At 32.5% G+C, this 16,656-nt stretch overlaps 1 protein-coding gene across 1 annotated transcript; it reads right to left on the reverse strand.

The window, feature by feature from the left end:
- Positions 1-4,743: 4,743 nt before the first annotated feature.
- LOC131144880 (trihelix transcription factor ASR3) lies at positions 4,744-8,502 on the reverse strand. Its single transcript, XM_058093808.1, has 3 exons — positions 7,627-8,502; positions 7,159-7,200; positions 4,744-5,372 (listed from the first exon to the last, which is right to left on the reverse strand). The coding sequence occupies exons 1-3, from the start codon at positions 8,357-8,359 to the stop codon at positions 5,083-5,085; spliced, it is 1,065 nt and encodes a 354-aa protein (XP_057949791.1). The 5' UTR covers positions 8,360-8,502; the 3' UTR covers positions 4,744-5,082.
- Positions 8,503-16,656: the final 8,154 nt, after the last annotated feature.

The raw sequence follows: 16,656 nt of genomic DNA on the forward strand, positions 1-16,656 counted from the left end.
TGGTATGGCCCTTTTTACCTCTTGCATTATTTTAAAAACTAGTGCCTGCCTTGGATACCTTACAAAATATGTTGGTTGGTGTGATTTAAAAAAAAAAACATATTTTTAGAATTTAGTTGTGCACATTTTTTTATGTTCAAAATATAGAACACAAGTTAGGGAACAAGAATTTTATATATCAGTAAAAGAAGGATTGACTCGTAATCATCTTAGAATCGGACCATAACATGATCTTTTAAATTTGGTGAGTGACTAAGAAATTTTAAAATTTATTATTTTTATTATTTTTTTGGAATTAATTTTTAGTCAAATGAGACCTAAACAATGATATGAACTATTTGGACCAAAATTTGAATGTAATCAATGACCTTAAAATTTGAAAATTTTCTAACTTTGACCGATTTAACTGAACTTGCTCGTAATTAGTTGAGATTTAAAGGACGACGAACCTAAATTCGATGCCGAGAGTATGTATTAAAAAAGCGGAGGGGGGAGAGGAGAGGAACAAAGAAAGAAAAAGATGGAAAAAAAAAATGAAAAGAAGAGACAGAGAGGGACACATCATAAGAGGAGATCAGTAAAGTTCAAAGGAAAGGATTCCCACCTTGCTTTTCCTCTTCCGTTTTATACTAATCTAATTGCATTCCGCTTAATCAGGCAATCTAATACTTATTTTTTAAAAATAATTTAAATAAAAATAGTTAATTAATTAATTATATGTATCAAGTGGAGGGAGCTTCAAAGATTGGTCAATTGGGGTTGTGTGAAATTCCTGTTTTACCCAAGAGTTCAATCATTGTAATTCGTAAAGACCAAAGAGGGCAGGAGCAGTGAAGGCAGGACACTACCATTTTAGTTGATGCCTTCAAGTTCCAAATAAGAGACTCTTAAATTATATATTTGTTATAATCTTTCTCTTAGTGGGACAAAAGACTTATGCATCTGAGAATGCTGTGCCCTTTTTTGTCTAGTTTTTTTTTTTTCTTTCTTATTTTTGAAAAGGAATTAATCACATGTCATTACCTGGGCTTTAGGGATCTTTAGGATCCGTTTGGATTTCGAAAAATACTAAGCAAGGGAAAGAAAATTATTAAAAATTTTATATTTTCTTGTTTAGTTATTGAGAAAAGTGAACAAGAAAATTTTAAAAATGCATCAAATTTATGAACTCACAATTTTGATTCCACACATCATTAATATTTGATTTTTTTTTTCATATTTTTAATCATATTATAACAAACTTTTATTTTCAGTAACATTTAATATAGGAGAAAAATACAATGGAAAATGAGTTTTCTCCTAATTTTATTTTTTTTTGGTCTCTTATTTTTTAAGTAATATATATATATATTTTTATCTAAATAGACCCTTAGGAAATATATCAATGGATAATGTTTAGGACTTTTATGCAGAAGTACTGTGTTCGAATCGTAAGAGAGATGGAAAAATGTATAGAATGGAAGATGGAAACATCTCTTTGTGTAGTCGTGACCAATTTTAGCTTCCAACCAACAAAAAAAACATGCCACACAACTTACTTGGACTTACTTGGAGTTTGAAAAATATTAAGAAAATGAAGGAAAATTATGAAGGATTTCAAATTTCATGTTTGGTTTTGAAGAAAACTAAGAAAAAAAAAAAAGACACCAAATCAATGAAAAAAAAATATATTTTACAATTTATTAACATTTGATTTTTAACCTTTTTATCATATGAACCTGACATACTAACAGCGGAAGGCTTCAACATATACATATATCAAATAGTCCAACAAACACAATACTAGAGTTATATAAAAATCTATCATATTCAAATACACACATCCCAACATGAACATAAAGTTCCATAGGATCATTACCCCAAAATTCATCTGACCCTAGTGAAACGACTTACTGTCTTTGCATAATAACACCGAATGACTCTTGAAATTAGAATTTTAGTCGATTTTCAATATTTAGGTAGCATTCAAGATAGTTGATTTTAAAACTTAGATTTAAATTTGTATAAATTTGAAAGAAACCTAATATAATTTTATATTATGTTTTGCTCAAAGCCACTTGAATTCAAATCCAAGATTCCAAAATCTATACTCCCAAACACAACACTATGTGGATTTTAATGAAACTCAATACAATTGTACACTATGATTTGTCTAAATCCACACAAATCTAAATCAAAAACGTAAATTTCAAGCTCCTAAACGTGAGGTTTGTGTTTTCCAATAGTGGTTGCAATTGAATGAAATATAAATTAAAATTTTTCTAATTAAATTTTATTTTTTATGAAAAAAAATTCAACACTTTTTCGGATCTTAATATATATATTTTATATTTTTAAAAGTATAATAATAATAATAATAAAGATATAATATTTGTGTTTGAGTTTTTTGTTGTCCTTCAAAAGTGAGGAAGATGGTGATGATAATGGTTGTCGTTGCTAATGTTTACTTCTTTTTTTTTTAAAAATATTTTGGTTGTTGTTTTTATCTATTTTATTATTTATTAAAACTTATATTTTACCTCTTGAAAAGAAAAGTGAGAAATAAAATTGTAATTTTTATGAAATCACCATTATATTTAAATGGAAAATTTAAAATTTGAAAATGAAAGTTCCAAATATGTTACCTTTTGGAAGCATGAATTTTAAAATTTGGAGATTGATTAAGACAAATTTGAATATAATTATATATTATATTTTATTCAAATATAATACAAATCCAAATTCAAATCCAAGCGCTCTCCAAACATGAAATATAGCAATTACCAAACCAATTAAATTTTAGTCCTAATTTTACAAATAAAAAATAATATTAAAATCAATGAAAGGGGTTGGGTGAGAGTGTTGGATTATAATTTGGTCATGGCCATTGGCATTAGCAAAAAGACCACTTATAATAACTTTACATATTTATATTATTTATTCTATATAGATATATGTATATATACATACATATATATATATATATATATCTTATTCTTATTTAATTATTGTAGATATTATAACTTTTTAAAAAATTTTTAATAAATTTTAACATAAAAAAAATAGAATAGAAAATAATTTCCTTTATATTTTCTTTGTCTTTCTTTTTCTCCAAACAAAATCCTTAATCTAAATAGACCATTTAAAGACGTAGAACACAACATACAAATTAAAACCATACACAAATAGTCACCCAATGTGGAAGGGCACATGTTCTTATTTTCTCAGTATTATAAAGGGGTTTCTCTTTTGATGTCTTATTTAAAAAATTTCAAATTTATCATTTTAACTTTTAATGATTATTCCAAAATACTCATTTAACTACCCACAACTATCCCAAAATAACCCTATAATTATGTCAAATTTATCCCAATAATTATTCATAATTATTCCAAAATATCCCTATAACAATCTACACATGTCCCAAAATGATTCATATACTATTAATTTTTTTTTCTATAATTTCTTAAAAGTTTTGAAAAATAGAGACTCGTAGAGTATGCACATAGCGACCATGGCTAGTTTTTCCCATTCAAGGTTTTGTTCCATTCATTTTTAATTTTAACTCCATCAGTGACTTAAATTTGTGTACACATACACGAGGGGGGAAAAACACTTTTCCTTTAGGCTCTATTTGGAATTAGAAAAACACTAAGGAAAAAAAAATATATATATATAAAGGAATTCACATTTTTATATTTGGTTACTAAGGAAAATAAAAAAAATAAATAAAAGATACACCAAATTTAGGAACAATATTTTGATTCTATACATCATTAATATTTAACTTTTTCATATTTTTAATCATATTAAAATATATTTTTATTTTCAATAGTATTCAATATTGAAGGAAAATACAATAAAAAATAAGTTCCCTCGCATTCTCCTTTCTTTTCATTTCCTCAAATAAAATATCCAAACACACTCATAGTATATGGGCTCTCACATCTTAAAGCCCATGTAGCAATAACAAAGCGAGCTAATATATCGACAATGGATTGTGCCTTGTCCCATGGGCCGGTGGGTTGATAAGTTAGACGGGATTGACTGGGCCCGTCAACTTGGTTTCTGAAGTTGGCCCATTTGTGCCGATGGATAGGTAATTAACTGGTGATAGTTTCAAAGTTGGCCCATCATATAAGGCAAATGGCCCAATCCATAGGCCCAAGCCTATCACACAAGAGAAAGCTCACTTTCTAATGGGCTAGACCTAATGGTGGGACAGCTAACGGTGGCCAGAGGTTAGCATTTAATCTATTCTTTTTCTAGCCAAACTTGGCACGAGTACAGTTATATACCATGCTTCAACACTTTTCACTCGTAGGACTGAAAGAAAAGGGCCTTTTTTTTTTTGGGTAAAAGTTGTTTCTTACTTTTTTGACAGAATATTCTTCTGAGTATAAAAAAAGTTCTCTTTTAAATACAGTATCAAACAAAAGAAAAAACGAAAATTATTTATAAAAAAAATGAATATTTCCTTTTTAACACATTGTTCACTGAACATGTAAATGCACAAAGCATTCACATGTTTGGCTGGGTTAGCATAGTAGAAGAACTCCCAAAAGATATCTAAGCAAGAAGCCAAAGTTGCAGTAACATTCCCAAAAAGAAAAAGAAAAAGAAAAAAAAGGTGTGGGTGTGTGTGGTTTTCGTTTGTCTTTTGAGAGAGAGAGAGAGAGAGAGAGAGAGAGAGAGAGAGAGAGAGATTGTAGAACAAGAAATAATAATAATAAGCTTAGTGGTAGCAACAAGCAGTACACTCACTAGGAACATTTAGAGAAGGAAAGAAGACTTATATGAGCTTGAATTATGTCAGAATAAAAAAGCATAAGTAATGGTAACCCTTTCAAATTTCTATACCTTATTATCTGTGTATGAACCCTATACTGGCAATAAGCCAAAAAAAAAGAAAAGAGGCAAATAAAAGAGAAAATAAATAAAATAAAATAAAAAATAAAAGAAAAAGCAGATGTAAGATCCACCTTGAATGTGATCCTAAGATAAAATATCAATTTAATCAGCCAAATCCATCCTCGAGCCTCCCCTACAATCCATGGAGCAGATTTTTGCTATGTACACTCTATGTATTCTGATGGGCCTTTGCTATAACTTATCAGCAATTCTTCCTAAAGCATCTGCAAGCTTATTAAGGACAGCAACTAAACTATCAGCATGCCCTTTCCTCTGTTCCCTATCCAACTCGAAATGGGTGTTTTGAGCTTCAAGCTGTGCGCTCAGCATTCTTCCATTTCTTTCCAAAACTTCAACCAACTGCTCTTGCACACTGGTTGTTCCCGAATCTCCATCTGTCGAAACCCGTTTCCGTTTCCGACCATCCTGAGAAGTCGAATCTACCCTGGGATTTGCAGTTGGCTGTTTCTCATTTGTCGTACCTGCAAACCAGAAAGAAGCCCGTCTCAAAAAAATCTAGTCCAAGTGCAAGTTCAGTCATTCAGTCTGAATTCTACACGAACATAAGACAGATAAGGGGAAGACTTCGGATGTAGAAGATCGTAACATGAATGATTTAGTAGATTTTGTCTCCCATATATCCACCAGATGTAGTACTCCATATTATGACACATTTAAGGTATCGTCATCTACATCCAGCAAGTCAGTATGCTAAGAAGCCTGCACAATTTGGGAAATTATCTGTGGAGGGCAGTGTGATTTGAAGCAATTGTCATCAGATGTTTCTAGCACAAGCTTTATGTCACTGAAAGCCATTTGCAGAAGCAATGTCATACTGACCAAATCGAGTTGACACCTACATTGTTAAGGTATTAAGTCATTCCAAAGTTTACACACAAATAGTTAGAAGAACCTCTACCAGATAAAACTTTTAATATTGAGATGTTCCACCCCTTCCTCCCACCTAAAATTCCAATTCTGTTATGAGCCTATGCCAAAATACAAACAGAGAATACATGGCTGCTGCAAGTTGCAACACACTCTCCTTGAAACTGAACCATCTCTTCTGCAAAACTAAACCAACCATTCTGTGTTTCTTATGAAAGTCCAAGAGACCTATGGATCGAAGTAATTATTTTGTTTCGACAATTATGTTCAGTATTATCCTCACGTAGATGCACAAAATGATGTATAGATGCTCAAATCCTGGCAGTCTTTGAGTGACGCAATGGCTGCTGGCATGATACATTCCCTCATCTGTACCTTGTCACTGGGTTCTCTCTTCTAGTTGTGACATTTGAATCCATAAAATAAGCATCTAATAGATACTGCAGGATTTCAACAGTATAATTGGAAGCATGAATTCACACCAGGGTGCTAGTGTGCTACAAATGGATTTTAGCTGACGCAAGATGTATAGGTTATGGTGTTGGATGCTGAAAAAAGATTTGTAGTAAGATTTATGGAGCAAAACAATCCCTCTTCATTGGCTCAATCCCTCGGGGTGTAGCAAAAAATTAATACAGTTGGAACTTAAAAAACAGGATGGAAGGTCAGTTCCTTTGCATTGAATACCAGTCCCTATTTTATTATTTCTTATAAATAGAATTTTATAACTTTTCCAAGAACTCCACCCATAAAGAGAAAAGATAATAATAGTGAAATTCCAGAAATATCATATTATAATTTTCCATAAACAAGGTTAGCATGATGGCAAAACCGCGTATTAAGAAACTAGAAAAGAATTCACAAATATTCAAATAATTGTTGCCAAGAAGACGATCTTACATTATATTAAGGTGACAAAGAAAAAGAGCAGAACAGAGAGAAAGGGTTGGGGGAGAACAAAATGCAAGAACTTAAGAACAAAATGCAAGAACTTAAGCACAAAGCAGCAGCCATTATTTGAGAACAGGCCCACCCTGGTAGCTTACAAGTGGGGCACCAAAACAAGAACAGGGTTTATCCACTAGGAGATTGGCATTCCATCTGGGATAGAATAAATGAGTCTTTTCATGATTAAAGTAAATTTTAATTCAATCATTCACATGAAATTCCACAAATTCTTTGATTAGAACGCCAAAGAAAACCTAACTTGTTTACCAATAACATCACTACCCAATATAAAAAATCAATACCCCATCAAATTCAACTGATTTCAGTAGAATTAATTTCATTTGAAATGGAAGGGTCATTAAAGAAAATAAAAGTCCATAAAAGCAAAACATCCAAGCATCATTTCACTTGATTTAGGAAGAATAACATTACCTTGACCCGAAAACCCTTGAGGGTATGGTTGGTACTGCTGCTCTGCAAATCAAAACATCATCATCCACAACTTCATTAGATAATCTTAAGTTAGAAGATCAATATAAACATTGAAGATGAAAACAAACCTAACAACGTTGTTAAAATCATTTTTGTTTATAAAAAAATAAAGACCAACAACAACTCCATTAAAAAAACCCTCTCCCCAACAAAAAAACAAGAAGAAGAAGAAAGAATGACACATATTTTAAAACCCCAGAAAAAGCAGAGACAGACCCACCAAAAGATTCCATTGAAACATTACTCATTTCCCAAGGTTGATAAACTGTACAAACCCAAATAAATTTTTAAATCAATAATCTGAATTATGAGTGAAATAGAAAAGAATTGAACAAATGCAATGATGGATAATGGATTCTATTCTGTTCCTATTTGCCACACAAGATGTTTTGGATCATATTCAATTACCTGAGATTGGAATTGGCGCCGGCACCGCCGTCGCCGGCGGTGGAACTACTTCTTTCTCCGGACTCCCACCCGCCTCCTGCCCCGCAGCCTCGAAATCCGAAAATAAGCCGTCGTCGGCAGCCGCGCTTCGCCCGCTGTCAAAAATTGCCTCGGCTTCCGCTTCTTCCGCTCCGTTCCCCTCCTTCTCCTCCTCCTCCGCAGCCGGAACCGGCGCAGCCAGAGCCAACGCCAGCGCCGGCGGCTGTACCGTCCCGCCCTCCAAAACATCATAAACCTCCCTATCAAAGAACCCCGGCAATTTCCTCTCCCTCCTCAAATCGTTCCTCATGACCCAGAACGATTCGCCCTCGTCCTGTATCTGCGACTCCCACTCCTTGATCTTCTTGAAATCTCCGGCCAAATTGCTCCATCTTTTCCGGCACTGGACGGGTCCCCGGTTCACGCCGTGCCTTTTGCAGTACGACGACACCGACGCCCACTTGGGTTCCACCTGGCCCGTTCCGAATGCAAGACCGGCAGTCCGGCCCCGCCGGACCCGGTTCTCGGCGACCTTCTTGCCCTGTATGAGGACGAGAATCTCCTGGCGCGTCCAGCGCGGGAGCCTCGGGGCCCTGCTTCCGTCGTCGCCGCAGTCGAGGGGCGGAGGCGGAAGGTCGACGCCGTTGGAGACGACGTCAGCGCCGCCGTCGACGGCGGACGGAGTCAGGCTCAGCCGCTCTCGCTCTAACGCCATAGGGTTTGAGCTGGGGGCGTGGGAAGGCACGTGACTTAACGGCTGGTGCAGTAACGGCGTTTTTTTTGAAGAGGATGGATCATCCCATGAAGGAGAGAGAGAGAGAGAGAGAGAGAGATAATACGGAGAGGTTTAGGGCTTTGTGAGTTTTGAGTGGGGGAGTTTCTTTTTACTGGCTTAGAGTTTATTTTTTTATAATTAATTGGGTCTAGCCCTTAATTATTTTTTAATAGGGGACTTCTTTCTAAATTAAAACTAGCTTGAAAATAAAAAAATTTTAAGGGCGCCTTATACTATTATCACTCCATTTATTACTTTTCGTATATCATCATAGGTCATTTTCATATCAAAAAGTATAATAATATCTTTATAATTAACGCCATTTATTTATTATATATATATAAATATTTTTAATTTTAATTTTATATATAATTTAATATAATTTCTCATATCTCTTATTAGTTCAAAACTTTGTTATATTTAAAATTTTTTTTGTTTATTGTAATTAAACAAAAAGGCATCTTACCCACTAATTATTTTTGATCCGTCCATTCATTTATTTTTTGGCACCTCTCTTTGTTCTGTTCACCCTCACATCCCCATTAAATCACTGCCTCTCCCTATAAAAGCTACTTATAAATTTTAATTACTTTTGTATTTGGACTGTGGACTTGATGAGGGCACCACTACCCCCCTTCCCCAATAAGTAAAATCCCCACCACCCCTATTATCCACTCTCTCTCTCTCTCTCTCTCTCTCTAATTAAACCACTTGGCCTCTCTCTTAATCAAAGGACATAATGATAATTATAATTATAATAATAATTATATGGTAATAGGAAGCTTACAAAGAAGGACTTGGAGGCACATGCCCCACGGCGGGGCATGTCACTAAATTAGGGAGGGGTGGGTTAGGGTTAGTATGGGGTCACAGTCTCCCTGTGGATCGTGATCCTGTGGGGTCCACTTAGGGCATGCCAATTGAGAGATATGGCTTTCCTTTGTGTTGTGCTGTGCCTAACCCTTACATTTTATGAAGGGACTCCTTTGAGGATTTCTGCCTAATTTTTTTTAAATATATATTAGGAAGCTTCTCACCAGCAATTTCATTTACGTATTTTTTTTAAAAAATCAATTGTGAATTATTTTAAAAAACTCAATTATTATTGTTATGTCATTGGTGATGCGGCCTTGGTGAGTGGTACAATATTTTTTCAAAAAATGCCACATCACTCGCGATGGTATTTCATAATGAAAAAAATTATTAGGTTAAACTGTCGAATCGTGTCATATCTTTTTATATAAAGTGATTTTAAAATATTTGAAAATTTATAAATATTTTAATTAATGACTAAGATGTAAAGTATGATTAGACATTTTAATTTTGTAATTTTTCTTCCCCATTTCTATAAAAGGAATTCTCTCTAATGTTAATTTTATTTCTGTAATTGTTTTAAAATATTTCTTTACATACTCACAATCATTCCAAAATATCCTTATAATCATGTGAAATTTATCTATATAATTATTCAAAATTATTGCAAAATATTCTTATAACTATTTACAGCTGTCTTAACTATTTAAATAATTTTTAAAAAATTTCAAAAAATGTAAAGTTGTGGAACACGCACATAGTGCGTGTCCATGGCTAATTGTGATAAACATGTTATCAGAAAATAAGGAAAATATGATTTAGCCCGAACATAGAATTTTTTTTTAATCTTTTGCGGAGGAGAAAGCTCCTAATATTTGGGAAGATATTATTATGGATGACTAATGAGACATAAAAATTCACCTAAAGATTCACGCTCACATTGAAATCTTTATGAAATAACTTGTAATAATGTAATTAATAGACTATTTAGTCATAATCTTTAAAAATATTCAGTCTCTCTTTTATTTTTTCCCTTAAATGACGCTACACAGGCAAATCCAATTACAAACCCTACGGATAGGTTCGATAATTGGATTTAGATCTTCTTCCTTGCTTTTTCAATAAAAAAATTTCAACGAATCCATCAAAACCATTGAGAATTAATGATTGAAAATAATCTCCCCCATAGACTAATTAATAAGCAATTAATTACAATTGCCCCTTTATTATTACAAACATCATGAATGATAATAATAATAATAACACATCACCAAATATATACACACAATCAATATTAAATACGAGACAACCGTAAATTTAAAGTTTTTTGAGAGGTGATGGGAATACTTTCTTAAAAAATAAAATTACTAATTATTTATTAATTAACAATTTAATTTTAATTAACAAAAACATTATACAAAGAACCAATGGAAAAATACAAATAGAAAATTAGCTTTTTTTTTTTTTTTTTATCCACTTAAATTAATAGCAATAGGCATATACAGTCAAGAGTGCACTTAATATTTCTTCATAGAGAATATATGTCTTCTGACAGAAGACTAAGTATAATAATTGTGATGTATATACGGATACAGTGGCTAAAATGAAGCCCCAAGTGGCGACATCTATGCCCCTATACCAAAAGGGGTGGGGGGGTTTTTTTGGACTAACCAACAAATGGACCGGCAGGAATGGCCCATTTGTGATTATTATGGCTTGCACCAAACCAGCAGAGGAGACTAATTGGAGGGATTAGTGACTAATTTGGTCACTCTTCCCTTAACCCACCGCTTAATCAGTCACTAATTATCCTAATTAATCACGAGACGGAACTTCCCAACACTCATCTCAAGTTCAATGTATGTGCAATTTTGTATGGTTGTGTCTTGTGTGATGGAACAAGGGGTGTGGGGGTGGGGGTGTCCTAGACATGGATGTATATGTGAATTGGGACTTTAGGTTTTGATAGTGGTGGTCACATCCAAGAGTTCTATATATCGAGGGGAAGATAAGTAGAAATCTATACGAGATGTTCGGAAAATTCTCGTTTGCGTTGGTTGGTACATCTACTAATTGTATCATTACCGTTTATTTGGTAGATTTAAAGTGTGAAACCGTAATTTTCATTTGTTAAAGTGTGTTAGACCCTCTAAATGTATGTTTTGATAGACCCGATACGTAATTATTAGATACGGTATAAGTCATAATTCTTTTTAAGTGCATGACCCCAAAGATGTTGAAAGCCTTATTGGATATTTTGACGAATGTACAAGAAATTCTTGCATCGGCCGGTAGATGTATTAGATGCATCATTAGCATTTATTTGGTGAATTTTACAAAGGTCTCCCTATCATAAGTATGTTGGACCCACTAAATGTATGATCGATTGCTAGTTAGGGTATATGTCACGAGTTTTCTAAATACATTACTTCAAAGACCTTGAAATGCCTATTGGACATTTTGACGAATGCACGAAATTTTTTTGCACCAGTTGGTAGATGTATTGGAGATATCATTACCATTTAGTTGGTGAATTTTATAGAGGCCTGCCTCACTATCGTAAATTTACTGGACCCACTAAATATATGATTATGATGTGCTTAATGTACAATTGCTAGTTAGGACACATTTAACAAGTTTTCTAAGCATTGCATCAAAGATGTTGAAAGTTTCATCAAACATTTTGATAAACGTATGAGAAGTTGTATTGAATGACAGTGGTATTGGGTACGTCATTTTCATTCATTTGGTGGTATCATGTGAAACACATCGTCACCGTCCACTTGGCAATTTTCATGAGTTCCATAAGTATATGTTGGATGGACCCACCAAATATCTGGTTATGATGCATCGAGACTCATATACTTGTTATAAAAATATTTTCAAGCATGCTACTTCAAAGGTGTTGAAAATTTTGTTAAGCATCTTCATAATTAAATGTACTAAAAATTTTTCAACATGTTGGTTAGTTATATATCGAACACTTCATCATTCACTGGTGGGTCTCGTGTAGAAATGACTCTTAATCACTGTAAACGCGTTGAGCCCACCAAATAAATGGAAATAATACAGTTGATATTACACTTATTCCTTTTTTTATTTTGCCTATTAGATGTTTGTCGAGCTTGCGTTTTGAAAAAAAAAAAAAAAAAAAAAAACTTCTTGTCTCCCGTTTTGTACCTCTATCCACCCTCTTATAAGGTGAGAATACGAGACCTCAAGCATCAAAGTTGTAGGCTCAAACTATTAGAATATCCTTTAAAGACAAAATATCTGTAAAAAGTTTGCCAAATGCACCCTTAAATAGAACACTTATACAAACTGCATGTAATTAATAAAAAAAAATAGGCTTATTTGCTTTTAAAAATCTTTTCTCTGTATTTAAGGCCTTAAATTAAAACTTTGGTTTAAATTTTCGTAAATTTAAACGGAAATTAATATATAAACTAAATTATTTTCAAATTTACACAAAGAATAAAAATAAAAAACCTAAAATCCATGTCCAGACACACACTCTTTTTCCTTTATCAACTAAAATATTAAACATATGCATATAATTAATTTGTCTCCAATGAACCTTCGTTTCATAAGGTAGTAAATCAGTACTAACCTATGATCTATTTATTCCTTCTTTCCTGTAATTTTGACTTTTCCAATCTTCTCCGTTTTTTTTATACTCCCAATTGATGAACTCAAAGTCCACGGTCAAATGGTCACTCTATGGGGCAATTATCACGCGTTTTAAACTCTTCCTAGGTACTTAAGTGAAATTAAATAATAATTATAATCAATGGCTATCAATTAGGGTTGGATTAATTATAGTTGAGGGTTATGTTTGGTGGGGCATTGACTAATTTGCAGATTTTGAAGTCTTTTAAGGCTAAGGTCCAAGTGAACTTTATTTTATTAAATGGTAAATAATTCAATTGTAGGACCTCTTAATATTTAATAATTAAAAAAAAAAACACTTGAACCCATCTAGCCAATTTTTTAAAATAGACTAACATGAATAGAGGGTAGAAATTTGAGTTTGGTCTCTCAATTTTTACCCTTCTGTTTTAATTTAAAATTTGAGAAAATGAGTTATTAAATAGGATACATGATATGACCCTTAGTATAGGGACAAATAGTCATACTATCCTCTCTCCAAAAAAAAAAAAAAAAAAAAAAAAACAAAGGGTAGATAATTGACTTTCTATTTCTTATATTAATTTTTTTTAAGGTCTAATCATTTGCGCGAAATAACTATAATTTTCATTTTAATTTTTTTAAAAATTACACAAGTGCCATTTTATTTTAAGATTTTTAAATATTTATATAGAAAAACTAAAAAAAAAAATTCCAATATTTTTCCAACTAAAGTTATACAAATATTGAAAAACTAAAAAACTAAAGTATTATTCTTGTAATTATTTTAAAAATAAAAATAAAAAAAATTTCCCATAACTAAACTAGTCTTTAAGGGGCCGTTTAATGTGATTGTCGAAAATTTAAGAAATGAAAATAAAGAACCAGAAACAGAAATTAAAAACTACAAACCAGCAGTCTGTTTGGTTAACATTTATAAAGCTAAAATATATATATTTTTATTTAAATCAAATAATATTATAAACAAATTGGCAAGTGATTTTTTTTTCATCTCCTGTAATATAAATTTTCAATTTATTTGATTAGAATTTATTATCTCTCCCAGTAATATTATATTAATTATTATCATTGTTAAACTAAAGCAAACTGATTTTTAAATTAAAAAATCAATTAACTAGATTTGGTGCTTAATTTTAACCAAAATTAAAATAAAGCAAACATATTAATTGGACCATTCTTTAGAGTGAAATTAGAGTATTATATTTGGATATATAGAATAGGGGGTCACTGTGGCGTGGAGATTGGGAAAACTAAAGAAAGAATTTTTTTTTTAAAAAGAAGTGTTATATAGGTTGATAGAAACAACAAACGAGGACATGTTGCAACCTATAAGGCTATACTTGCTTTCTTTACTTATGCTTTTAAATTTCTTCCAAGAGAGAGAGAGAGAGAGAGAGAGAGAGGGCATATGAGGATTCTCACACGCAATTTCTTATTGAAATTGTGTTATGGAGACCAGTCCAATCCCTTTTTAAGTTTCAAAACTATCTCAATCAAAAATCCATGTCTCAAGCAGAGCTGGGTTGCATTTTATGTTTGTCCCCATGCATTCTTTTATAAAATTTTACCACAGAGAGAGAGAGAGAGAGAGAGAGAGAGAGAGAGAGAGAGAGAGAGAGAGAGTTCATAAGTGGAACCATGCATATTCCAATCCATATTTGATTGTTTCTGTTTCATATTGGATGGTTATCTTGGTGTTGAAGGTTACTTCAAATGGTAATCTTCATTAGTTTTGCTCACCATCAAACATCAAACGATTAGAGGGTATTTGATTGGCAGAATATTTGTGATTATAGGTATAAATGAATGAGTGAAGTCGATTTCTAAGCAATTCGAAACTTGATTTTACTTGATTTTTATTTGAATTTGATCCGAGTTTGAGGTAGTTTATTAGTTTGATGAGTCGAGTTCAAATTTTGTGACACTATTGAGTATTATAAAACCATCAATTCAACTCGACTTGATCCAAATTGCCTACATTGAAGTTTGAGTTGAGGGTGCAAAATCACTCGACTTGAACATTATAATTGAAAAGTAAATGAAACAATAAAGATAAATGGAAAATGGTCAAAGATTACATACTATTCTTTGAGGTTAAGTGAGAGAAACTCTTTCTAATTCAATCTCTATATTTCAATCTATTAGAGACTTTAGGCACCTCTAATCTTTCTTTTTTTTTTTTTTCAAAAAATTTAGTCTCATTAATACTTCTTCATGTTATTTTCTTAAAAAAAGTAAAATTAGCCAGCAGCTAAGTGCAATACACTCGAGCATTGAACTAATTCGAATCAATTCAAATTGCATCCAATATAGTTCGACTTTAATTTGAGTACTTTTTGAAACCAACCTAGTTATTTTAGTAGGAAAGTTGAGCTCAACCTAACTTGACCCAACTAACGAACAACCCTACTACTTATGAGCTTAATTAAGTTTTGAGTTTTGAGAATTTGCAAAAGAAATGAATTCAACCTCATCGAATAATGGGATAGATAGAGTTTGAATCAAGTGTCAAACCTGAATTTTCCAGTCGAATCTAGTTCAAATATCCCACTATATCAACTTGTTCAATTCAAGCACATCCTTCACTAGGATGCTATCGAGTCCTTTCACACAAGTCAAAATCTTAATGTCAATGAATTTTTTGCATAGGACTATAATTATGTGGAAATTTTCGCACATTTTGGCACAACGAAGTTATCAAATCATGTAAAATTAATGTATTTCTCTTTCTTTGTTTATTTTATTTGGTGTGTATATATATATATATATTCATAGTTATATATCATTGTATTTGCAATAACTCTAACACACCAATATAATAAAATAGATTAAATTTCTTAAAATGTAATTAGAATATTTTAATTAGGGCAAAAAAGACTTACCATCCCTAAGGTTTGGCAAAAAGGCTGACACCTTTGTCAAGGTTAAAAAACGTTATAGATTTTTTCTAAAAGAAATAATCTTTTTTACAAAATATAAGGAGACATTTGTGTGTTTTTGGAATATATTAGGAGAGGTCTCTCAAAATTTTAAAATCATAGAAGAGGTCATTCTCTTTTTTTGCTAAACCTCATAAGAGTCCGGTGTCTTTTGTCCTATCAACTATTTATGTTTTAAACTTAGCTTTGTCATACAAATGAAAAATTAACATTTTAATAAGAACAAGTATTATTAAAAGTTTTAATTTCAGGAACCAAACGCAATTTAAATTCATCTCTCCTCTTCTGTTCAAATGGACCACTTGCCTTTGCCTTCAAATTAAGAAGATGAAAAAGACCAAATTCAAGACGTGGGGACAAATGCTAAAATGGACGGCCAGGATTTGAACGACGAAATGAAAGCAACACATGGAGCTCAAGTGGTCACTCAGGTCTCAACTCCTCTCTCTCTCTCTCTCTCTCTCTCTCTCTCTCTCTGAGAGCCACTGGGCCAGAATGGAGTGGGGTGGGCTGGGCTGGGCTGGAGAAAAGGATTAGGTTTTGGACCTTTTGGTTATGGATGTTTTCAATACGACGTCGTCCAGAGGCTAGAGGAATTGAAGAAATGCTTGGTGGACAGTCCTACTCACCACCAGGTAAGCAAGCATGTAAGCATCACTTTCATTTCATAATCTATACAATATATATAACGTGTACCGATCCCACTCTAATATTATAAACATAGCCCAACTCCAAATTGGGCACAAGGGCATCTCCTCAAGGGAAAGAGACATATATATTAGGTAATCCCATCAGTCATACACACATTTTTCAGAAACATTTCTAACAAATGTTTTA

Source organism: Malania oleifera, chromosome 12 (assembly GCF_029873635.1).
Source record: "Malania oleifera isolate guangnan ecotype guangnan chromosome 12, ASM2987363v1, whole genome shotgun sequence".
Taxonomy (NCBI): domain Eukaryota; kingdom Viridiplantae; phylum Streptophyta; class Magnoliopsida; order Santalales; family Ximeniaceae; genus Malania; species Malania oleifera.